Source organism: Gadus morhua, chromosome 9 (genome assembly GCF_902167405.1).
Source record: "Gadus morhua chromosome 9, gadMor3.0, whole genome shotgun sequence".
Lineage (NCBI taxonomy): Eukaryota > Metazoa > Chordata > Actinopteri > Gadiformes > Gadidae > Gadus > Gadus morhua.
Window position 1 is genome coordinate 21,880,997 of NC_044056.1, and position 26,749 is coordinate 21,907,745.

Genomic DNA, 26,749 nt, shown 5'->3' on the forward strand with positions numbered 1-26,749 from the left:
AATATTGTAAAGAAACTTATTACTTTCAAATGCAAGTAACTAGTAATATGAAATATATTACATTTTGGAAGTAACTTGCCCAACACTGCTGATGACTCATTCTGCAGGCAATAAAACTGCTTCATCCACAATGCAGTGTATCCCAGTCCATCCAGTACAAGCCAAACAGAACGCAGGATACACCTACCTTAAATGGAGAACACCTGTAACATATCAACTATTAAGTTGTCAAATTTAGGCACATTAACATGTAATCAATTGGGGTTGTCCCACGTAAAACAGGCACATGTGCCAAGCACAATCGCCTGAGCCCATTGGCCTACTATATACAGCGACTTTGTGCCAGGCCTATTTCCACCCCATTCGGTCACTGCATGGAACATCTGCCCACACCAATGTCAGCCACCTCGTGTGCAAGTCGCTCCGTGATGCAGGAACCCTCAGCAAGGCCCCATGCATACGTTGACCGCTCGGGTTGGCGGGCAGGACTACAGCCTTCTGTTCGCTCCTCGTTGGGTCGTTGACGTCCCAGCAGCGCCCAAGTGGTTGGTCTTGAGGTTGCGCGCAACTATTATTCTGCTACGATGCGGTGCGCAGCGTTGAGCTGTCACTCCACCAAGTCCTGATGGAGTCTGGAGGCTGGTTTGTAATTGGTGTGACGTTAGTCTTAACAGCGGTGGAACTGACATGATTGCTATAAAAGCAGGGTGTGCATGCAATTCAAACCCTGTTCCAGTGGCTTGCGTTTGACTGTGAGACAACCGGAGTCATTAAGATGCAGGTCCGGAGCGTCACACTTGCTGCTGTCCTTCAAGTGACTCTCTTTGGAGTTTTGCACGGTAAGATGCTTTTATTACATTTAGCATAAACGTGGGGCATAATCTGGGAATCATTTTAACACATTTCATAAAAAAAAAACATAGTTTAATATAACAAATAAGACCATTTATTTTAAGTTTGTGTCCAGATAGCAGCCACAAATTATACTTTGTGGTATTGATGATCCTAAAAGTAAAAAATAAAAATAGCTTATAAGCTATTTTTATTTTTTTTACTTTTGAAAACTATACTGAGACAGCTCCTGGTGTACTGATATAATTGGACTGGTGTTATTTATTTTACCTTGAGAAAATCACGTGATCCACTAACCTAAGCATGCATTATTGGTCTGTTTCAGCGGACAAGTGGACATACAATGGTAAGTGTTTGATAGTTGTATGTTATATAGGCCTATAATTGAAATTGTATGGCTTATAGCAAGCATACTGCATCTTCCATTTGCCCAGGTTTCCAATACTTCTGATGCAATACTCAATTAAAATATCATTAATTGCAATGCAAGCCATTAATGGTTTCAAAGTTAAAAACCTTTAGCATGACAGTACTGTCAGTTGTACACATGGAGGCCCTACTTCAAGTAATGTGTCCTTTTGGAACCGAGAGGAGAAGGAGGAAACAGTGACAGTTTTGAGATCTACAAGCACACCTGTTGAACTTTCCCTTCACCACATGCACAGATCAAGGACCAAGTAAAATAGGAAGGTTTGAAAGACTGATCCCTCTCTTTGGAACCCAGTAATTTATGGTTACACAAAAGACAGAAGCACGGTACACTTGGTGGCTGACCCTTGTGGTTGAAGGTAGGGTTTGTAGTTTACAAGACAAATTTACTTTTGATTCTATACTTTTGTGAGGAAACTTCCCAGAAGTAAATATTTGGCCCCCAACTGTGCTAAGGTACATGGTATTATTCAGCCTGGCACAAAAGGGTTGGTTCTGTTGGTTCTCTGTTTTCACCTTGACATGTGAGATATACACATATTTCCCAGCATGATTTACAGCCTGGACCCCTTAAAATAAATGACCATCTATGCTTCTAAAGATCTTAATGCCACTGTAATTAAAACCCACTTTATTTCAGGTTAAACTGAACATATATTGAAGTTACTTTAAACGGAACGGCTATTCCCAACCATCATTGGGTTCCTTCCTCATGCAGCGTGGTAGATTTCATCTACGGCTATAATCAAACAATAGAGGAGTCACAGCAGTCACTGTGATGGGGTCAGAGCTGAGTCATGTAACACTCCTTCACCCTCCCTAGGGGGGAGTGGGGAAGTGCTCCTTGGATCAACAAACAGTGCTTTTCTGTTGTTGTCCTTTTTATTTATATATTTGTCAGGAATGATGTAGAATACATTATTATACGTTTAGAGATGGGACTGCATTGAGGGTTTTAAGCCAAGGCTAATTCATGACCCCTCTCCAAAACGGTTAGTACAAATTAGCATTCCAATAAAGATGAATATCGTACAATTCCAGTTAGAACAAAAATGAATGTACAATAAATTAGCTACCAAAAAGTTATATTGTGATAAGAAAGATCAGAGAACCACTGGTGCCCAGAGGTACATCAGCCCTCTGTTATTAGGACCACTGATGGCCCAGTATTCAGGATACCGCCTTTAGTTCCCCCCACCCAGCTAGAGGGTAGTACCAAGATGGCCGCCAGTTGAACCTTGCCCTTGGGTATGTTCTTTACTTCTAGTGAACCCTTGAGAAGAGCTGTCCAACACCTGAAAGCTTTGTTTTCAATCCTCCCAAGTAAAATCGAACTATCCCTGAAACCCAGACAAAATTATCCCTTCTGTTTTTTGTTGGTGACCGATGTGCGAGAGTTCATGGCTTTCCCACCGACAGTCCCTCGACTGAGGTCACATGACGTCCGTCTGCGAACGACTTGACGTGCATGCAGCAGTGTCCATTTCTGGTGTTGTGCTTTAGAGTAAACCTCTCATTTAGACCAGGCGGCGTTCATTCTGTGTCTGGTCTAGCTAGAGGCAGTCTGGATTTGAGTCACGATCTCACACACACGCACACTCACACCTAGACACACTAACACATACTCACACACACACACACACACACAAACACAAACTCTCACACACACACACACACACACACACACACACACACACACACACACACACACACACACACACACACACACACACTTACACTAACACTCACAATCGACACACACTCACACACATTCACACACACACACACACACACACATTAACACACACTCGTGCACACAAACTCACAAACACCCACATACACTTTCTCACATACACATACACGCACCCACACACAGACACATTAACACACACTCCCGCACACAAACTCACACACACACACACACACACACATACACACACATGCACTTTCTCACACACACTCGCTGACACTAACAGGCGCACACACAGACACACACACACTAACACACTCAGACACACACACACACACACACACACACACACACACACACACACACACACACATACACACATATACACAGACACACACACTCTCGCACACTAACACTCGCACACACAAACACACACACACTGAACCACTTATACAGACACACGCGCGCACACACACACACACACACCCACACACACACACACACACACACACACACACACACACACACACACACACACAGAGACACACACACACACACACATACACACGCACACACAATCCACAACATGTTTCTCCCAGTCAGACAGCGGTCTAAAGAGAGGCATCAAACGGTAATCTGTAATCCACTCTGATAACAGAAAAAGTCCCCATTAGAGCAGGGACCAACTCTGGCCCTTCTGTCTTCTCATCCTTCTCTTCCTCTTTCACTGAATATATCTTTTTACTCACCCTTTAAGATGGCAATTTAAAAAGGTCACTAATCAAATTGCATTTATTTTTTAATCAATTATTTCTAGGACAATTTGAATATTGTGTCTGTAATCTCTTGACTTCTCCGGACTCATTAACGCTGTGTGACCTTCTTCTTCTTGCAGGACCAGAGGGAGAGCACCACTGGTCCAGGCATTATCCTTTCTGCGGTGGAGCGTTTCAGTCCCCAATAGACATCCAGACTGACCTGCTGAGGTTCGACCCCACGCTGCGTCCAATCGAGCTTCACGACTACAACCTCTCAGCCAATGAGCATCTTACTCTTGGAAACAATGGGCATTCAGGTGAGTAGGATATAAAAGAATATAAAAGTGGGAAGAATTGACAGTTTCCCCAGTTGTAAAACGTAAGCAGGTATACTAAACCACTTAATTTGTTAGCTCTCACTTACCATGGAAAATATTGTATTCATATTTTTCTTTGTTTCACAGTTCATATAAATGAGCTATACAAAATATAGCTGTGAGAATATATATTGACATTTAACGCGTAAATACAGTGTTAAATGTTTCATGCCTATATCATAAACCAAATCAAAACTATATTTTTAGCGCTTTAGCTGTGGCTTGCCTACAATAAAAAGATAGAAAAGTAAACCTGTTAAAGTCGGAGGAGTTGCCTATTCTCATCTTACTGACCTAATTTCTGGATCAAATTGAAGGAAAATTATGAGGCTCCATTTTCTGCATCAACCCCTGCAATCTTCTATAATCACTGTCTCACTGGCTCAGCTCTGCTTTCAGCCCAGAGTAGAAGTCTTTTCTGGGAAGCTGAACACTAAGGGGTTACTGACTGTGTTGCACCAGAATCTGTAAGAACCAGCCACAGCCTTTATCTCCTCTAATTATATTTGATAGAACCTGCATTTGGTACCAATGTGTACTTTCACATTTCATCGTCGACACAGTAAAAGTCCCACGCCAAGACTTATCATCTCTGATTGCTTCTGTCACAACAAGGTAAATATTTCCCCCAAAATGTTTGAAAGTGAGAGAAACAGTCGCTCTAATGACACAGTGGTCTAGAACGTGGCTCCACACAGCACCCTAAATACTTAGTTTGTTCAGTTCTTCTCTACACAATGTTTCTCTCAGGCAGGTCAAACCATGAGGCACGGCGCAGGAACATGTTATACACAGTACACATTCAAATGACGCGTTTGTAGCCACTTACACATACATAATGTCAGCTCTGAGATGCTCATGCTGACGTCATGCCCTCAGGGTGACGTCCACACAACACCGCTACCCGCTGGTCCTCCATGTCTTTCAGATGGCACACTGCACAGACCAAACAGATGCTGAGGGTTGCATTGTCTGCTGGCCTATATCATCCCCATAGAGGCATTATCAATGTGACTGACGTGACTGATGCAGGCTTAAGCAGCCGTTTCTATCCTCTTCGCATCTCTTCTAAGTCAGAGATGCAAGCATCTCTGACTTAATGATAAGCGTCCAGAGAGGTGTATACTCTACGCCACTTATCTAAAGCCATACCATATCTCAAGTAGAGGGTTGGAGAGCCTTTGAGAGACTATGGACGGCCTTCTGGCTTTTCAACAGCTTAACTCTCATGACGGCGGAAGCTGACCTAGAATTAAAAGAAATTACGCTTGGTTACGCCAGGTTACACTCCATTGTTAAGTTGTTGTCCCATACTGTCCTGTTGGATTTAGACGTGCAGGGAAAGGTGAAATCAAGTTCAATCGATGACGATCTTTTGAGGACTTTGCATCTCTGTATATGCAGTGCATACACTTCCTTCTCTTGTAACTTATTGACTTTTATTGTTCTTTATTGATCCCCCTTTAAATGTAGGTCATTCAAAATTCGATTTCAGCAAATGCTAATTCCTGCCCTCAGAATGGAAAACTCGAATGATGCCACGATAACACGCATGCCTTGTCTTCATATGGGTGAGAGTTGGTTGTCTCCTCTGTCGGTGGGCCTACAGTGCAGCTGTCCCTGCCCTCCAGGATGTTCCTCTCCAGCCTGCCTCACCGCTACTCTGCAGCTCAGCTTCACTTCCACTGGGGCTCCACCAGCACCCCCACCGGCTCCGAACACCTGGTGAACGGCAAGCGCTTTGCGGCAGAGGTAACCAGCGGACCATCAGTCCTGGATGGCCTTTATCTATAACCCCATATTCAATCAAGCTTTATTATTACAGCACCGCTCGAGCACACCGTCAAGAGAGGGCGCTTAACAAGGGAAGAGACATGAGAACAAAAAGTTATTGTTCAACATAATATGAAGATTGAAATAAAATATCTTCTTCATTAGCATTAAGATAATCCTAAAGCTTTTAAGGTTGAGTAATAAATATATTGAAAAATATTGATAGACAGAAGTGATCTTAAAGGTTGGGTATCACATGTGTGTGTGAGAGAGAAAGAACTGAATAGAGAGAGACCATGGTTGTTCATTAGTCTATGTACCTAAGCTAAGAGCAGCCTAATAATACTTGTTGTGTGAGTGAGCCACACGTTGTTGGCTCATTGTCGGAGGTGTTTGACTGGCAGAGGATCTGTCAGAGGGACCGGTGATTGTAATTTCATGTTAGGTCAACCGGTAGGTAAGATGAAGAAGTCAAGATGATGTCGTATACAAAAAAATAATTGTGATAATAATATTTTCATATTCGTAGCCCTAATTTACAAAAACAAAATGTTTGACCCATTTTTAATTAATAACTTGTTTTTCAATAACGATTTGTGCTGATGTATAAAGCATCAAATGCTCTAAGCAGTTTTTGCACACCCGAGAGACAGCAGATTATTTCATTTATCAGAGAGAAGGAATTACAATACATTTGGATAAATCCTTTCATAAAGATGAAAGGATTTTATGTCTGTATCCGTTCTCGCTTGTACTTCACTGAGAGAAGAAACTGGAATACTGTGTGTAACAACCTGTGCCTTTTACGGGACCAATGCCTCTTCTACGGACTCGCCGTAGAAGGTGCTGTGGTTTGAACGGAACATGTAAGTGGACACGTCCATGCTTGCATCTTTTAAAGTTTTCCCCCCTGAAACCACAGTCTCATGCTTTCCCTTGATGACATGCTTTCATGGATGGATGGAATGATGGAACATCAAGAATTCTTCCCAGAATTCACACATTTCTGGGAAGAGTTCACATTGTAACCCCTTTTTATCCCAAGACATGGCATTCTCTTTAAATACAATTCCCGTACATACTCTCTCTTGTATGCTGCCCTTGTGGTGCACATGCTTCATGTACAATACCATAAAGACCTGACAGATGTCTATTTCTGTGCCTGATTGGACTGCCTACTGTTATATACTGCAAGTACTGGCCTGTATGTATTGAACTGAACACAACTACTTGCCATTAGGGGTAGCTTCTTTGGCATGTCTTCTGTGAAAAATCATTTCCAAAAAAAAAATATATATATATATATCAAGAAATCAATATATATAATATATTTTAAATCTTTGATACCAATTTAACAAATGTGTATTATTCAGATTAATATGTGCCCTAATCACTTACTGAGAACAAGGAGACGTATGTGCAGGTATCAAATCAAATCTTGCCATAGCAGTTTCCCAAACTATGTCTCAAATGGAGGGAAGAAGAAGACCTGAAGAACACCAAAGAGAAACTGTTGAAACTGTTGATGTCTAGACGAAGGTCTCCTTGTCGTTTACAGATGCACATCGTACACTTCAACTCTGACAAGTACGCCAACGTTTCCATGGCTGTAGACAAATCCGATGGCCTCGCTGTCCTGGGAGTTCTGGTTGAGGTAAGACACCATGCCACGAGCCAGAGCCATGGCCGCTATACCAAACTGCCGTGATACTAAATGGTTGTGGTGAAAAATGCCTGTGATGCTGACCCACTCCACTACTCTCCTCAGGTGGGCGAGTTCAATCCAGCCTTCGACCAGTTTCTAAAGTTCATCAACGGTATCAAATACAGGAGTGAGTTCTAAGTCCCACTGGACAGTTGACTGGAACATTGACAACATATACATGTTCATGAAACACGAATAAACATATCAAATGTTTATTCTTGGGTGGCAGTGCCTCAGGAGTTAGAATGGGCTGACTGACGCTAGTTCAATCCCAGGCTCCTCCTAGCTTGTTTCGAGGTGTCCCTGAGCAAGACACCTAACCCAAGCTGCTCCAAACAAGCTGGCAGTTGCCTTGCAAGGTTGACATTGCTTTGGGTTTGTGAATGTATGTAGGAATGGGTGAATGTTAGGCAATTAATGTAAAGCCACTGGTTAGAAATGCCGTCAATTTACCATTTATGACATCTCAAGATACCTCTGTGATTGTTTACTACTCCTGATAGTCTGAGTGTTTCCATATTACATTTCTATGTGCTGGCTCCTTTTGGTCTTACAGAGTGACATTAATATTGTGAGCAATTCAACTTGCAGATCAGAGAGTGAAAGTGCCTGGTTTCAACATCCGTTCGCTGCTGCCTGCTCGTTTGGACGAGTACTACCGCTATGACGGCTCCCTGACCACCCCTCCGTGTTACCCCAGCGTGCTCTGGACGCTGTTCAGGAGCCCCATACAGATCTCCCCAAAGCAGGTGGTCCAACACAACCCACACCTCCAAATACTATTTACTCTTCCGTAATTAAGCAGACAATTTTATCCAAAGATATGTACAGGGGATTTAGGGACGTGTCATCAGGAGCAGGTCGGTGAAGAATGCCTTGCTCTATCCGTGATATCGGATATATAGCGTGATATAAGGACAACCATCTTGTTTGACACAGTCTTCTCTGTCTTCTATCGGCAGTTCCTATCCCTGGCTTCGGCTGTGTACTCATCCCGGGCCCAGGAGTCCAACTCTGTCCCTATGAACGGCAACTACAGGAGGCCCCAGCTCCCGGACCACCGAGTGGTCCTTGTCTCCTTCCAGGAGGGTAAGGAGAAGCACGCTTCTGTCTTTGGCTTTGCTTTGGATTTTACGAGGGGAACCTTGATTGCTGGAATGTTCTGCCTGCACCTCCTTAGCATGTGGGTTACTGGGATTGCCAGTGTGGCTGTCTGTGATTGCTTCTTCTCCTGCAGAAAGCTGTCAATCATCTTTTATTTTCTGCATGCAAAATTTAAAAGATTTGGGATTTCTTTGTCATATCTTTGTTATTCCTAACCCTTGATAATGATCACTGGCTTGATGAACCTGTTCAACATGTTTCAATACATTTCAATTAATCATTTCTGGCTGGTAATAGAGCAGAACATGAGGCTCACCAAATGTTTCCTTTATTGGCTATTTGGGAAGCTGCATGCTGTCATCGTCTTGTGAATATTCCTACTGGGAATAGGCTTTGCTGGTGGCAGGTTTGGACCGGGTAGTATGGCAATACTGCACGCTTTCTGGGGGATATGGCGTGTGCTTCACAGTAGTTTTTCATTTGTATTCACCACCACCGCTGGCCTCCCTGTTGCTTTCTTGGCCTGTGGGACAGAGGACCTGGAATGCCTTCATGTGGGCTTACTTTAACAAGTGCTGTGGTTGACCCTGTGTCTGCGGCAGGCAGAGGGCTGCATGGCATCCAAACTGTCACGTCTCCACTCGTGAGGAAGCAAATCATTCAGCAGCTGCTGGTGGGAGACCTGGCAGACCTGGCTGATGAAGGCCTGTACAAGCTGCTGCCAAGCGGCCCAGAGAAGCGGCTGGTCGCTGACAAGAAGAGGAAAGCCTTCAACAACCAACACGGACCCAGGACCCAGCATACCAACCCCAAGAAACAGCTGCTGCATCCTCCTCCTCCTCCTCCTCCTCCTCCTCCTCCTCCGAAGAAGAAGAGCCGCAGCCACAACCACCTCGGCGGAGGCATGGGGCTGACGGAGGAGGCGCTGTGCTACGTCTCACTGGAGCACCAAGTCCTCCATCAGGCCAGGCAGTCGCACACTGAGGCCAAGGTGGTTCACACCCTGAGAGACCTGGTGTTCCCTGACCTGAACCTCAGGAGCTACCTGGGCTGTAAGTCGGAGCTGGATTTCTCCACAATCAGACACATCGTCCGTGGGCGGCCAACCGACGAGGTTTTGGAGCTGGACGGCTCTCTGAGGAGGGCCAGTGTGGGGGTGATGAAGAAGTTCCCTTCCTTTGCCTCAAAGCAAGGCGTACCGGCGACTAAGTATGAGGGTGTCTCCAATGTGGCCGGGCAAGCCAAGACCCAGCCTCAGGGTTTCCCACACCCATGGCTCCTGCCCATGGAGTGGGAAGACTAGAGAGGAGATTGTGACCGTGTAATGCCCATGCTGACACTGTTTAGCCAGCCGGCCTCTCAGTGCGCTCAATCCCCGCCAGTAGCACCAGAAGTAGACCTATGTTTTAAATGCAGCTATTTGAGATGTTCTTTGGACCACGGTTTTGCCCAAACGATTGATTAAGTTATAACTTTGAGTGTGTGTACAAAATGATCATCTTTATTTATGTTTGAAACTGACTGACTGAAGATTGTAAACTTGGTAGCAGGAATCAGTTTCCCTTAATGATTACATTAAACATTACATAAATCAGACTGGGGCCCACCATGCAAGGCTGGGATGCACTCAAGGTATTAACAAACACTTTTTTGATAGCATCCACAAAATGGCATATTGTTTAGATTTGGCAAAAGCCTAGAACTGCTTTGTGTAAAATATTTTGATTCTGTTCACAAGACCTATGAGGAGATCCATTTTGCACATCCGGCTTGTATATTTATTCAGGTTTTCTAGCTAGCAATACAGCTTGCACCAGCACAATTTCCAGAGGACGGGTTTGAACGCAATATTAAAGCATTAGGTACAGCAGTAGTGCCTTGCTTAAGAAATGTTTATGTGTGAGTCTGCTGATTCCCTTAGAGAGATACTCAAGGGCTTGTCCCTGCTGTTTGGACTGCTATTCTATTGCTTGGATTGTACTTTTAAATGAGCAACATTTTAATAAAATACATATTAGTATGCGATACAATTTATTTCTTTGTTTGTATATTGTACTATTATAATAATAGAAAAATAATTAGTAGGAGTGATAGTGGTGGAAGTAGTGATATTAGTATTAATAGTAATAGCGTATTAGTATATAATATATGAATACATCATATATATTGATTACTGCATAGTAGATATAAGTACAATAAGCAATTTAGATGAGTTATTAAACAATGATCTGAACCTTAAAATCCACCTGACGGAGGCCTAGATGTAAATCATTAGCTAATGATTATAGATTCTAACAGTCATAGACAAAAATAAATAATTGCATTATTAAGTATATTATAATGTAGTGATGGAATTGTATACCTATTTTTTTAATACAGTCCCATGAGACTGGGCAGGCTCGCTAGACTGTTGCTGAGAATATAATGCACAGATGGATAAAAGGGTCTTAGAGGGCCATATATCATGTCTTCTAATTCTGTGCATCAAATGTAAAACTGAAGTGGGAGGATGCAAGCAAGTGTATCATAGAGTTTTTAACAGGACAAAGGCTCAAGAAGAGGGGTGGGGGATTGTGACAGACTGAGGAGCTTCATTCTGGGAGACGGGGAGCAGGGAAGTTCAAATGCAGAGCAAGCTGCATTGATGCTTTCCCTCTCTCTCTTGTTTTCTTTGGGCTGAGTATCAAGTACAAACTGTTGTTCTCTCTCTCTCTTGTTTTCTCTCTATTGCTCAGATGGATGGTCATGGATGAACCTCGGTATGCCTCGCTCTCTTGTGTGTTTAAACATACTTTCATATAATCTTCCGTGATGAATCCCCATATTGTGCAACTTTGTCATAACTAAAACCCTCCATCCCTAATCTCTACATGATGCTGATTCTAATCATTTGCTCATTAATGGTTTGTCTGTACTTTTGCAGGAGTTCTCGTTGTCAGTTTTACTCTGACACTGGGATCTGTTATGATTGCGTCTTTAATTTGCTGTAAATTAAACCGCAGAAGGTAGGTAACAAAGGACCACAGGGGTCTACTGTATGTTGTATAGGTGCTTCATCACAATATACACATAAAGTCAAGAAACGTCAAAACACACTAGCAACACTAGATGTTGGTTTCTTAAAATGTGAAGACAGTTTACTAATAAAAGCATTACTGTCCAATAGGATACTGCTAATAGCATTGACAAAAATAATAACACTAATAATAATAATAATAATAATACTTACTAATTATAATTTTGATTCGAATTAGATCACAACGGAAAAATGCAGAATTAAGCAGAGAAAGATGGGCTAGCATGATGAAGGCTGAATCCTGTTTGCCAAGAGTCCCTTGATAATTGCAGGAAAGTTTCAGGAAAGTGTGCTTCAACAGCTAGCTGCAAAACCACATCAGAAGTCTTAAACTCAGACTCATGGAAAAGATATTAAGCTTGATTTTTAGGGACATGCCAATGTTAGTTGAGCACTTTTAGCATATAGAGCTCTGAAAGAAGCCAGTCAGACTAGACATTGTTCCACTGTTTGATTTAAGAGCACATCATGCAGAAAGACCTGCCCCATCAGGAACTCACTGGGGGTTGAGTTTCTATTTGAAAATGATCAATGAAGAGATTGTAGTTCAAAGTCAGTAGGATAATCAGACAATTTTTATAATTTGTATTAAAACGTCTGAATGAGCGTCCTGTTTAGAAATTGTACGATTAATTTGGTGCCTAAAATGAAAAAAATAGTTATCACTTATCATGAAAAGGTATAATGTAGGCCTATCACAAAATCTATAGGAGAATGTAAATTTAAATGTAAATGTAAAGAGTAGTTAATAAATTATACGATGTTGAAATAGCAATCAAAAGTATGTACGCACTGAGGAAGTCATATCATTAGATATAAGATTCTTTTAAATTACATATAGAACTATATCTAAATAAAAATATCTACACTTTAAATGAGGGAATAAGCTGAACATGTAATTTCAGCAAAGGTTGCTTGGATAACATAAAGAAACATGAGATAATTGATGCATTTACAGGTCTGGGACTACCTCAGAGGAGAACAAAGAGGCCGGCTGCAAGCCAGGAGACATGGACGAGTACGGCTCAACGGTGTAGATGGTTGTGGTTATGAATCAAATTGCACCTTGGGGTTGGCTTAGCTCAGGAGGTAGAGCAGTTGTCTTGTAACCAAAAGGTTGCTAGTTCAATCCCTAGCTCCTCCTAGCTGAGTATTGATGCGTCCCTGAGCAAAACACTTAAACCCAACTGCTCCTGAAGAGCTGGCTGTCGCCTTGCATGGTTGATTCTGCCGTCGGTGTGTCAATGTGTGTATTAACCGATGTAAGTCGCTTTGGATAAAAGCGTCTGCTAAATGCCCTAATTGTAAATTCCACCCAACACAAGCCTCCGACACTCCGTCATGTCTCCCAACTTTCCTTTTAAGATGTGATGAATGAATGATCATAAATGTCTGTTTGGAATCAATATGCCACATTCAAATCAAAAGTCCAAAGCTGCAATTGTAGTAAACCCTCTTTGTCGCGCCAAAAACTTGTCTGGCTTTCTTTTCGTTTTACTGCAGTTCAAACCCTTTGTTGGCTGTTCATGGACGGAGCGTTCATGAGGTTGATTACGTCTTCTTGACTTACGGGAAACGCTGTTCCCCCGGTTCATGAGACACGGAACGTTGAGTTTCTCAAGGACATCTCTTTCATGGGAGAATGACCCGCAGAAGGGCCAACGGCTGAAACAGTAGCCAGCGCTTAGGTCAGGAGCCAAGCAGACATGGTGGAAAGCACGACCGCTGTCCAAACAATAGGGGGATAAGAGTCGACAGACATCCAATAATAGTAGGGTGGCTTAAGAGGGATGGGCTTTGCCACAGTTTTGCAAACCCTGTACTTAGCGCGGCTCTATGGATCGCATAATAAAAGGGCGCTTAGAAGCATTCAAACACAGAACCACACAGCTCCTTCCTGGGCGCTGAGAACAAGGCTTTTGTTTCTCCGGTGGAGAAATGTGGGATTGACCTCTGACGGGGGGTCATGCCAGCCCGGATCACAAGATCTCCTCCCCCTCCCATAGCACTTATGGAACCTCTGGCTCAGTCCCACAGCCCCCAGCATCCCCCCCAGTAGATGGAGCCTCTTATCGGCCCATCACCATGCTGCTTTGCTGTGCTGTGTTCGAGATTTATTCCGGAGGATAACTGACATTCCTTGTTGGGCTCGGTATGAATGCATAGGGAGGAGACGCAGATGATTGAGCATCAACACTGTTTTATCACATCACATTCAATGCTCGTTATTGCTGCTTGATGCTATCCTGTTTGAGTATCATGTGTTTTGGCACCATATTTAGCTATATCACTGTAAAGCAATACAGTGATGCCCTTCTAAACTATGTTTGCATAGATGTCGCAATAATGCATTTATTTTTGTCATGCACTATGTTCTTGAAGTAATAATCCAGGTGTTTTATGATTAAATGTGTCCGAATAAATATGCAATGCAGAATCTAATAATAAAGAATAATGGTCAAACAAACCCCTACGTTTGCTCTATTTTGATATGTTGAAATAGTTACTGATAATGAAATTACACGATGTGTCACCTTATGTTAAATAACCAGAATAGATAAGCACACACATACCTAAAGCGTTAAATGATTCTTATTTTATTTATTTATTTAATGGTCAATATCAGTCGACCACGAATAATTGATGAGCAGAGACATCTAGCGGCAGATTTACGCCATTACATTAATAGTGGAGCGATCCCTCTGGCTAGACGCTAGTGATGAGATAGAGAAATAGAAGATAGAAATTCTAAAGGCAGATTTAAATTCAGAGTAAGTTTTACTAACAGATAAATACATGCTGTAGGATTAATTAAAATAATTTTGTATTCATTGCATTTTAAAAACCAAAAGTAAACCATATCCATTTTCAAACCTTGTTGTATATACACGAATATTTGCGATCCGTATACTTATTTCAACATACCTTATGCTTTCAATTAAAATTTGGGTTTTCTAATAGTATCGGGAATATATTAAAGAGCTACCACAAATAACTATAAACAAAAAAGTAATTTGACCAACAACTCGTTATACAAATGTCCTGCTTGAGTATCCGTACGCAATACGTGTGTTTTGGTTTGGAGTCCGTCAGTATTGTGTGTGCCAGCTAGCAGCAGCTCATCATGTACCATCAACCTGTCTTTAAAAACAGAAGAACTCTGCTAGAGAGAGCAGAGAAGTTCATATCAGAGATCTATTTTACAGACTGCAATCTCCGGGGACGGTATGGTTCTCCTTAGTTCATGTCTCACCACTCTTTACCTGCTGCAGAATATTATTGATCTGATCTGAGCATAAATCTGAACAATAACCCCAATTAAATCCATTGTGTTTGATGCATGGACTGTGCAATAATTCTATGTTTAATCTTAGTTTGTGACTCTTCTCTGCAGACTCTATGGGGACTCGTATCCACTTGAATTTCTGACTTCATTCCTGTCCTCTAAACGGATTCCCTTCTCAGAAGCTGTCAGTCAGAACTTTGCTCCTTACAAGATTGGCGATACCTTTGGACCAACGTAAGTCGTTTACACATGGCTGTTTATTGCTCTCTCTTAAAATGTTTGCACGGATAAAATAAGTAGGTTTACAACCACACCTCTTTTAGATGGTGCACTTGCTGGTTCAAAGTGATATTGAGAATACCCGAATCCTGGAGGGGGAAGGAAGTCCATCTTCTGTGGGAGAGTGATGGAGAAGCGATGGTTTGGAGGGATGAGCAACCAGTCCAGGTAGATATACACACACAGAACAATAGTGTATCACTGTGGAGTTCAACAGTTCACTGACATCTTAAGATGACTTGCAGGGATTAACTAAAGAGGGTGAAAAGACCAGTTACATCCTATCTGAGTGTCTGGGAGATGATGACCCACACAGGTGAGATGTCCCCCACTCACAATAGGGCTACCCTGCTATTTTGAGAGGACTTAAGGATTGTACTACTGTAGAATCTTAAAACAACATCAATATAGCTAGGCTAAAGAAAATGTTGTTTGGCCACGTCTCACATGTGAAACACCGTGACCAACGGTCCACAATATCCTCCAATGAAGCCAAATCATTTCACGATAATTGAATGATCGTCATTAATCAATAAACTGAAAAAAGTTAATTAAAAATCACTAACTCACATTTCAATGCCCCCATGCTTCCAAAATAGTTAATTGCGATGTGGCGTCACGATGTACACGCCCTATACTATTTTGTTTCTGGCTGAAGCAAGGGTTCAGCCTAACGTCCAGTCACGAGAGCACCATGGTTCTGTTTCCTTGTTGCAGCATCACCCTCTACGTGGAGATGGCCTGTAATGGTCTTTTCGGAGCTGGACAGGGGTCCATGATTGCAGCTCCGGATCCCAACAGGAAGTACTCCGTTCATAAGGCGGAGCTGGTGGTGCTCCACCGGGACGTCAGGGAAACGCTCACTGACTTTGAGATGATGGTTGATATCGTGAAGGTAGACTCCCGATACGATAATTAGTCACAGTATGATGAATACAAAGTCATGGTACCTAGAAACCCATATCAGCTGCTCTGTGTTCATCGAATCCTCCCCCCCCACGTCCGCAGCACCTGGGGGAAGGAGAGCAGCGGGGCTACCAAGCCCTGTTCACCGTCAACCAGATGGTGAACCTCTGTGATCCCGCCCAGCCGGACTCCTTCCCCAAAGCCCGCGCTCTAGCAGAGAGCTTCTTCACCCAGCGCAACGGAGGCAGCCAGCACACCGTCCATGCCATGGGTCACTGCCACATCGACACAGGTCTGAATTCATGTGTCTCCTGGAAGTTGTCATAGAACAGTCATGGCTGATAGTATCTTTAAACCGACGGGTGAGAGTGACTGTGTGTGTGGCGGTGTCCCCGCAGCGTGGCTCTGGCCCTACGAGGAGACCATCCGCAAATGCGGCCGGAGCTGGGTGACGGCCGTACGTCTCATGGAGAAGAATCCTGATTTTAGGTTCACGTGCTCTCAGGTAGTGCATTTATAAATGAGTGGGTCATTTTCTTAAAGGTTTCCGCATGCCACCAGTTATTTCAGGCCGTTTATGAAAGAGCAGAACTTGGACCGTGGTTTTTTGTCTGAATGGATTTCCAGGCCCAGCAGTTCCAGTGGGTGAAGAGCTGGTACCCCGGACTCTACGCGCAAATCCAGCACTTTGTCAAGAAAGGCCAGTTCATTCCGGTTGGAGGCACATGGGTGGAAATGGCAAGTATCATTTACAAAATAACCACGCCTCTGCCTCTTTATCAGAGTAGTCTGAGTCATGAGGCAGGCGGCCTTCCAGTGCGGTGTTCCTAGTCGAACTTCCCGGCTCGAGGCCACGTTCTTTCTGATTGTTTGAAAGCATACTAAGACACAAGCAGGCAATGATAGATCCTTGGAAAGTTTGGAAAATAAATAACGTAGTTGCTGAGGGAAATGCTGTGAAAGTAATGTCAGCATTGTCAGCATATTACATAATAATGTTATACATTCAATTTATAGTGTCTTCTTCATCCTAAAGGATGGCAATCTTCCGTCCGGTGAGTCCATGGTCCGTCAGTTCCTGGAAGGCCAGCGCTTCTTTCACCAGGAGTTTGGGATCTACTGCAAAGAGGTTAGGCGCCCTTCCACTGTTCCATCCTCCTGCTGTGGTGACATAGAGATTATGCGTACACAATAGTATGTTGGTGCTTTCCCATTGGCACTTTCGGCCGTACTGAACCTTACTGTGCCCCGCTTATTGTGCTTTCATCACTGTGCTGTTCTACCAAGCACACTGTGTGCTGGGGAAATATATGTGAAACATGTAACAATGTGTATCCATGACTAACATGAAATCTATCTTCTCTCAATGATGAATTGAGCTTAGGAAGCAGGAAAGAGAACGTCAAACTGAATTCATCATAGCGGATATCGGTGATTAATTTGTGTGTCACCACCGTCCGTCGGAAACAACCCAAATATATTAAATGAGTATTAAAACAAATCATTATACATCTGATGAGGCAATACAAGTGTGAGTGCTGTTGTATCATCAGCTCATCACTCAAAGACAAACCTCGAAGCGGGATGCCCAGTTGTAACGGAAATGCAAATCCGAGTCGGGCCAGTATGGTCTAGTGGTAAAACGCTTTGTGTGTGTGTGTCTGTGTAAGAATACCCCTCCTTGCTCTCCAGTTCTGGCTTCCAGATACTTTTGGATACTCAGCACAACTCCCTCAGATCATGCAGGGGTGCGGCATCTCCCGGTTCCTCACCCAGAAGCTGAGCTGGAACCTGGTTAACACATTCCCTGTGAGTAACCCCCCACTGCACCCCCAACCGCAGAACACACAGCGGGCCCAGAGAGTTCCTTTAGGAAACCTGTTTCCTTCCCCCTTATTCAGCATGTTCTTTTCTCGATTCACCAGGGGGCCCACAGAGGTATTAAGAGCCTTTAAAGAGTCTTTCATTTCAAATGTACATTTTTTTTCTTGTATTTTTTTCTCTTTTCGCCTGAAGCACAACACTTTTTTCTGGGAGGGTCTGGACGGCTCCCAAGTCCTCACCCACTTCCCGCCAGGGAACTCCTACGAGATGAAGGGCAGGGTCGATGAAGTAAGCGGGCAGTTTACACATGCTTTCACCGGGGTGCAATATGGGGAAACAGTTGGTGTGGGAGAAACATTTCAAATGGTTTTATTTTCTTGTGTCTCTATCCTCCTTCCCTAGTTGGTTAACACTGTGAAGAATAACAAAGACAAAGGCAGAGCCAATCACAGTGCAGCTCTGTTTGGCTTCGGCGACGGAGGCGGTGGACCCACGCAGCTCATGCTAGACAGACTGACGCGGGTTCAGGATACAGATGGTCTTCCAAAGTCAGTTCCTGTTATACCCTGCCTCCCCCTCTGAACCCTAACACAGGCTGCTCCAGACAAAACAATGTCTAATCTCTGGAAAACCATGTCATTAAATACGTAATGGGGTTTTGAGTCCTGTGGTTCCATGAGTGACCTCTCCATACAAATGGGTGTGGTCCAACTCCTGACTAGTGGTGGATTTAATGATTTGTTTCCTTGACTCAGTTCGCGTGAGTCAGTTCGCCAAGAGGAGTCGTTCGTGAATTGCACGGTTCTCAGCTGAGTCAGTCAGACTCAGTGCTACCGGAAACTCGACTGAACTGGGAGGAGTCGTTCGTGAATCGTTTGTTTGTTCAGCCTGGTTTCCGGTAGCGGTAAATCGCATCATGGAATGCACGCCATTGCACGGTTGTCAGCTGAGTCAGTCAGACTCAGTGGAGTCAGTGCTGCCAGAAACACGTTCGTTCGTTCGTTCAGCCGAGTTTCCGGTGAATCGAATGGCGAACGACACGAACGAGAGAAACGAACCGGTTCGGTTTGTTCGTTCTAAAGACTCGTTCATTCGAACCGGTTCGCGAACAAACGAGTCAACAGTACTCCTGACCACTCAATAGAAGTGGGTGTGGTTCCATGAGTGACCTCTCCCATGTCCCCCAGGGTCCGAATGTCAACTCCTGACCAGTTGTTCTCTGAGCTCCTGGCCGACTCCGCCCTGCTGTGCACGTGGTCCGGGGAGTTGTTCCTGGAGCTTCACAACGGCACCTACACCACCCAGGCCAAGGTCAGCGACACCACACTCCTTACAGCAAAGCACTTGAATGCTGCTGAATGAGTTTGAATGCTATTGCTATTGTTGTTACAAATGATATTGGCAACGGATATTTAAGGGGAGCCAAGAGATGCGAGGGTGACGGATGTTAGAAATTGGTTCAATCAGCCAGACCGGTAATATCATTCTAAAGTTCTAAAGACATTGTTGTTGATGTGAATGCTTGTAGATAAAGCGAGGGAACCGGCAGTGCGAGTCTTTGCTCCATGACATCGAGGTGGCCAGCAGCTTGGCTCTGGGCCAGGACAAGGCCTTCCACTACCCTCTGGAACAGCTGCAGGAGCTCTGGAGGTACCGGCCCGTCTCTACTCCTCACCTCCGAATGGACCCAGCGGCTCCAACGTTCACTCTGTTCTCACATGTGCACCCTTTTCTCTTTTCCCCTTCCAGGCTGCTCCTTCTCAACCAGTTCCACGACGTCATTCCCGGGAGCTGCATTGAGATGGTGGTGGAAGATGCGCTCCGATATTATCAAGGTACGTTATTTTAGGGATGAGTTTGGCGCTTGTTTCCTCACCGCGTCAGCAGCCCACTTGGGGAAATGGAAAAGTTGAATGGTTCATCGTCCGTCTTAGATATCCTCCGTGTTGGAAGCGGTCTTCTGGGCGATGCCTGTAGACACCTCGGCCAGAGGGACCAGAAGGGGGACGCCCCCGCTGTGTTCAACTCCCTGCCCTGGGAGCGTAATGAGGTGGTCCAGCTCCAGGAGGCCACTGGTCCACCATCGCTAGGTATGTTCCCATCATGACTAATATCATTGTTGTCATCGTTGTTTTGGTCCAGCTTTGAGATTACAGCAAACAAGGAAGCACCCATGACGGATTCAACAAAAGAAAGGAATAACTGGATAACAAAATGTAACCAAAAGATCAATATGCAGTATGAGGTCAACTAAACTAAACGGCAGTCAGAGTGGACTCCCCACCCTGCGTTTCAGGGCGAGGGGGATTCTCGACTGCTCAGATCGGGCTTTATGCATTCCTGGCGAAAGTGGCCAGCTCTTCCCAATTCCAGTCCAACCCAGCTCCACTACAGCAGCAGTGGCGCCTCCAGAAGATTATTCCAGGGGTGGGCCAATGGAGGCCACTGCAAGTTACGCAGTTACGTCCCAGGCGGCGATTGTTGACGGGGGGGGGGGGGGGGGGGGGGTTGTATCATACACCTACGAACTTCAGTGAGGGGGTTTCGTTCTGACAACCACTACGCAGCGCATTTACTACATTTACTGCTCGTTTTCACATTACCAACTATTGTGAATTCAACAAAATCTAGACTACATTATATATTTCAAATACATATGCATAATAAAAATTGTCTTAGGGGTGGCAAGTGGGGTGGCAAAGGATGATTTTGGGGTGGCATTAGCCACCCCTCGCCACCCCATGGTGGCGCCACTGTACAGCAGGAACCATGACACTGAAAGACAACACAACAAACACGCCCTGGGCCGTCTGACCCCTGAGAGACAGACTTAAAATATTGAACCAAATACTGGCATCTGGCTCTGGACTAGATGCCCTCAACTATATCGTCCTTTCCTTCAATCTTCGCCTTTTAAACTAATTTCTTAGAGTCAAACCCATCACTCTTTCCAAATCCTCCACCAGCAGCCATACTCCACCAGTCCCCACGAGACGGGCGTCCACCTGCAGTTTACACGATGTGTCCCGGCATGGAGCAGCCAGGAGCATCGTAGAGGATCTCCATCACAGTTCAAAAGCAGTACCTCCAAACCTTTAGGTCGACCTTTTAACGACTCGAGTCATGATGAAGAAAACCATCCTCCCAAACTGTTCCCTACCAGATAGTACTGTGTAACAACACACACACAGGTGAGAGCTATCTACCAATGTGCTCTGCAATGGGACGCACGGGTGTAACACAGGTGATTTCATCCGGTTCACCCTCTATTCTCTCAATCAGCCGGCATATGGACACAGCATACACGCATCAAGGACGTTTGCATTTGTTGCAATATTTGCTTAGTGTGTGGTACGCAATTGACTGGTATGTCCTGATGTGCCCCGACTCATCGTGAGACTCTCGCAACACCTTATTGTGAAATCAGTAGGGCAAAACAATCTGGAAACTAGGATCTCCCATGAAAACTCTGCCATGTGGCACGCACTTCCTGACCAGTACCTCGTCCTGAATGAAATATCCCTGTGCACGATTCTTCACCTCCTCTGTGGCAAGAACAGACTTGAACCGACCTTCAGCTCTTCGCTCACCTACCAGCTCACTATGCAAGACAAACAAGGGACAGTGTTGGACAAGGACAGTACAAACAACTCTGTCGCACCATTCTCGGCCTTTACCCTCTCCACAGAATCAGCACTGGCCCTTTTCATGTCCCGCGTCACAACGCACACCTTGGAACACTTCAGGGAAGTGTTTACCTTTTTCCTCAGGACCACCACTGCCCAGCGGCAATGGGGCACCAGACAATTGTGCAGACCGATACGATCACACACTTCCTCAACCCACAATATTCCCCACCAGAGTCTGGCCCGGGAGGAGCCAGACTCTTTTAAACCTTTTAAACCTCCCCATCAAATATTTCAACAACACACAACAAACACACGCCCTGGGCCGTCTCACCCCTCCCATAAAGACAGTTTCCCGACTTGAACTCTAAACACCAACCATCTTAAACTCAAACAATATACATGATACATTTAGCATACTGCATAAAGACTCGCCATAAAAACTAAACGATTAAGGCTGCATGAATAAATCAGCACAAGTTTATCTACCCACACAAGAATCACAGACAGGCCCATTCCCAGCACAGGTATAAAATATCCTGTGTCCCTTTCCTCAGAAAAAGGCAGAGCATGTGTCATGATAAACAAATCCTGGCATCTGCTCTGTGTCACGTACTATGGTCACTGGCACCTTCCCGACACTATCAAAAATATCATTTAGAAATAAACCGAAAGTAGGACCTTAAATCCGGCTTCTAAACGACGGATGGTACACTACTCGGCCAGTAAGCGACCAAACCGGGAAATGTTGCAGCTGAAGCAACCAGCTTCACATGCTCTCATTCATACGTTTTTTGCGACTCTAGCACAGCACAGTCTCTCCCGGAAACCAAGATAAACTCTCTGGTCAGAGTGTAAATGTTTAAACGGAAGGCCCAGAGAAATACACCCCCACGGCAGGGCCATTTTCTTCCATAACAGCACAGGCATAACCACAGGCCTCCAAATACTACCTCTGTAGAGTCAACTGATAATCATCTGCCAGCGCAGAAGCCTCCGCTGCAGTCTTTAGCTCCTTCTCACTTATGTGCCCTGCAATTTGCTCCGGGACTATGTTTAGAAACTGATCTTCCTTTTTAAACTAAGTCACACAGATCATCAAAACCCTTCACATCTGATGCAGAACACGTCTATTAAAGTGGATTATCAAACCGCGCCCAAAGTAAAGATCTTGTTTATCACCCGTTCTCGAGTTTCTATCCGTTGGCGGTAAGCCTTGGGTACTAGTTCATATGCCTTCAGCACAGCTACTTTAACCTTTCGATAAACGCTACTGTGACCTGCAGTCAGCGAGGAAATAGCCTCCTGAATGCGCCCACTCAGAACACACTGTAACAAGCCTATAGGGTCAGACTCAAGCCAGGCCCTCACCTCTGCAACACTCTCAAAATAAGTGAAGAAAGCTCAACCTCTTTGACATGAAATTAGGCACAAAGCGTCAACTATTCAAAATATCGCTGGAATTATCACAGCCTTGAAAAGACTCCCCGCTCTGACATATCACACAATTTCCGTTCCTTAATTAGATTCTGCCTCTCTCTTTCTAAGCCCAAATTTACAAATTCTGCTTGCTGTCGAACCCTTTCCAATTCTAATTCCTTATTTTTTGCTCAAACTGCATCCGTAAATTGAATTTGTCCCAGCGTACGTTCTACATAATCCCATCTCCTTCCCTCTGTGCGTTCCAGCTTTAGTGAAGGTTCCCAGCGTTGGCAGGGCCCTGGTCACGGACACACAACCAGCTATTCCAGTTTCTGTCACGGTTCAGGTCAGTGGGGTCACACGGTATTCAGTGGGGTTGATTTGGTTGAAGCGATTATTAAAGAGTTCACTGGTCAGTTAAACCTCTGACCCATCACAGGCCGATGGAACGGTCCTCATGGAGAATGGGATTTTGAAAACGATCATAAACAAGGACGGCAGTTTGGCATCACTTTGTTTGATGGAGAGCAACAGGTAAGATTATCATATATATTTTTTGTGCGTACTTGCATATTTGTGTGTACGTGCCATCACGCATTGACTCATTGTCCTCCGCGACACTCGACATTTACAGAGAGGCCCTCTCTGACGGCTGCCATGGCAACCAGTTTGTGATGTTTGACGACGTGCCGCTGTACTGGGACGCCTGGGACGTGATGGACTACCACCTCCAGACCAGGTGCCAGTCCCCCCTGTCCACCCTGTGTGATGGCTGCTGAGCCCGGCGGGGGACGGAGCCTTAACGCCAGTGTGTGGCCCCCTACAGGAGGCCAGTGACGGAGGTGGTGGAGCCCGTTCAGGTGGTGTCCCCCGGGGGCCTCCGGGGCAGCGTGAGGTTCACCCTCCGGATCAGCCCCAAGAGCACCGTCACCCAGGAGGTGGTGCTGGACGCCATGAGTCCCTACGTCAGGTTCAACACGCAGGTGAGCTGCACTGCAGAGGGGCGCTGGAGTGTCCCAACCCTCCCCTCTGAGAGAAGAGCACCAGCGTTTCAAGTTCAATGCCATGAACAAAAAAAGGTTTATCCATTGAAATAGGGGTCAAAGGTCAACTCTAACCAATGGCTGCACTGCAGGTGGAGTGGGGGGAGTCACACAAGTTCCTGAAGGTGGAGTTCCCGGTGCTCGTGCGCAGCTCCAACGCTACATACGAGATCCAGTTTGGCCACCTCCAGAGACCCACCCACAGGAACACGTCCTGGGACTGGGCCCGCTTCGAGGTGACCGGAGGGTGGGGGCGGATCAAAGACCGGCACTGAATGGTTGACCGCAGTTTGACTCCACTGTGTGTGCGTAGGGGTTAGGGAGTGTTGAGCCAAGTTCTTTGAGGCTGCAAGAGGGACTGCTGGCCATGTGTCAAGTGTCGCAAGGTCCGGGCTCCTCCAGACAAAAGGATGAAAGGTTTTGGGTATTAAACCCGGGCAGACTGATTGCTTAATGTGCAACAGGCCTCACCCAGCCCCAGAGTCCAATCAGACACAGACAGCTGAGGCTGCTTAAACCAGCCTCAACCGCACACACTCCCACAACAATGTTTATGTCCATCGTCAACTGCTCGTTAATGTTCAATCCAGAAGGACATTGGAGCAAATGTCTGTAGTATATATCATAACGCTTGGTTGAAATAGAATATGATGAAATGTTATTTCTGTTATTACATTTGTATGATTGTTTTTCTGTTTAAAAGGTATGGGGTCACAAATGGGCTGATCTGTCTGAACACAACTTTGGAGTTTCTCTGCTGAACGACTGCAAATATGGTTATTCCATACATAAGAACCTCATGGCTCTGTCTCTGTGAGTTGTCCATAATCATCACACATACCAGCATCACAAAAAGCTTTTCAATGATGGTACTAAATGGGCTGTTAAATGTCTTTCAAGCATCCACTATCTAATCAGTAGTGTATTTCCCTCATATCGAACACATCTGGATAGGATATAGCAAAACAAGTCAAACCCGGTCATTTAAAGTTAAAGAACTAGCTCTTAAGTGACAGGTCAATGTATTTTCTAGACTTCGAGCACCCAAGGCCCCTGATGCCAACGCTGATATGGGCGCTCATCTCTTTACATACGCCATCATGCCACATGCAGGTAAGTTGAATGAAATGTAACTTTTGTCCAATACTGCAATGCATTGATCACTGCATACGGTTACAGGCTCTGTGTCAGGCTTTTGCTCTAATAGTGGAACTGCGTTGGTTTGAAGAATTAATGAACAAGTGCTCCTTATGTTATGTTGTATCTTTCCCTTCCTTGACACAGCGATAGTTGCGTGGCACTAATCAAATGAAGCTGGATGCATGTCCAATATGTTTGAGAGTTTTGAGTTAGAAGTCATCCAAAGTGATGCTCATAATAACTGAACATAATCACAAGTCTATCCTAGCCTCCTGCTCACTAGTGAACCCAAACCCGATCCCTTGAATGTTTAAACTGAATTGAAGCGGCCCCTCGGAGTGAAGTGGTGTTCTGCTGTCTCACAGGATCCTTCCAGACGGCCGGCGTCATCCAGAGTGCCTACAACCTCAACTACCCTCTGAGGCTCTTCAAGACCAGCACTGACACGGCCCCGTGGAGCGCCTTCTCCGTGGACGCCGCCGCCGTTGTCCTGGAGACCATCAAGCAGGTAGAGGTGCTGCGCTCCCTCTTTCCCCAAGGACACAGTTAAATAAAGGCTAATTGAATACTCTTGATTGCGACCCAATTAACACAGCGTAAATCCATCATTGGATCAGACATGGTGTTGGACGGGTAACTCTTGTAGGTGTGTAATGTGTTAAGACCGAATATGGCTCGTGTTTTTTTGCATCATCCACCTGTCTCAGGGTCGAAGAGGATGAGATGAGAATCTCTGACCTTTGAGCCTGTGTGCAGAATTAATACACTGATCATAATGAGATTAAGATCAATACATATAGATGCATACCAGATCAATGTATGGGTTAATGTCTAATTAGTGTCCGGCCCTGTAATAACTGCTCCACCTCTCCCTAGGCTGAGGACTCAAGAGGCACTCTACTGGTTCGCTTGTATGAGTCCCACGGCAGCAGTGTGACCACAATGCTCCGTACAGACCTTCCCCTCCAACAGGCCTGGCAGTAAGTATTCCTAATGCTCCTATATGATGATGGGTCACACGCTTTAGACACATGCGTAGGTAGATGAAGCACTAGCTTCTGAAAGTACCACATGACCCAGAATAAAAATGTGCCCGGACCAGTGAAACGCCGTAGCATTGAGCCAGAGTACGGCTTCACTGATACTGTTGCCTATTCTCAACTCTTTCCAGTTGTGATCTTCTGGAGCGTCCGGATCACACTCAGCCAGCCCAGATGACCTCAGAAGGAATCACTCTGGGGTTCGGTCCTCATCAAATAAGATCACTCCTCCTTGTTCTAAAATAAGCACGGCTGGGAGTGACTCAAAGAATGAATCAATAAAAAACCTACTTATTTTGACACAGTTGTGATTGTAAGTCCTTTAAAGGCCGTTACGTTCGGACTGGAATTCCATTAATTCATCATGTTCATTTCCTGAGAGGACTTATCTTGTTTTGTTCCCTAAACACTGCAAAAAG

At 44.9% G+C, this 26,749-nt stretch overlaps 2 protein-coding genes across 2 annotated transcripts; both read left to right on the forward strand.

The window, feature by feature from the left end:
* Positions 1 to 211: 211 nt before the first annotated feature.
* Positions 212 to 10,722, forward strand: ca12 (carbonic anhydrase XII). The gene is made up of 9 exons (XM_030365098.1): positions 212 to 839; positions 1,178 to 1,198; positions 3,867 to 4,046; positions 5,716 to 5,858; positions 7,438 to 7,533; positions 7,648 to 7,711; positions 8,176 to 8,333; positions 8,547 to 8,673; positions 9,291 to 10,722. The coding sequence occupies exons 1-9, from the start codon at positions 776 to 778 to the stop codon at positions 9,989 to 9,991; spliced, it is 1,554 nt and encodes a 517-aa protein (XP_030220958.1). The 5' UTR covers positions 212 to 775; the 3' UTR covers positions 9,992 to 10,722.
* A 4,166-nt stretch (positions 10,723 to 14,888) lies between these two features.
* Positions 14,889 to 26,630, forward strand: man2c1 (mannosidase, alpha, class 2C, member 1). Its single transcript, XM_030365414.1, has 26 exons — positions 14,889 to 14,989; positions 15,159 to 15,284; positions 15,374 to 15,497; positions 15,575 to 15,645; positions 16,047 to 16,224; positions 16,338 to 16,527; positions 16,634 to 16,740; positions 16,863 to 16,973; positions 17,272 to 17,364; positions 17,928 to 18,044; positions 18,252 to 18,347; positions 18,462 to 18,607; positions 19,247 to 19,370; positions 19,588 to 19,709; positions 19,809 to 19,894; positions 19,994 to 20,149; positions 23,374 to 23,453; positions 23,547 to 23,641; positions 23,742 to 23,846; positions 23,934 to 24,090; positions 24,243 to 24,386; positions 24,854 to 24,963; positions 25,184 to 25,263; positions 25,656 to 25,798; positions 26,167 to 26,270; positions 26,462 to 26,630. Exons 1-26 carry the CDS (start codon positions 14,889 to 14,891, stop codon positions 26,574 to 26,576), a joined length of 3,081 nt encoding a protein of 1,026 aa, XP_030221274.1. The 3' UTR covers positions 26,577 to 26,630.
* Positions 26,631 to 26,749: the final 119 nt, after the last annotated feature.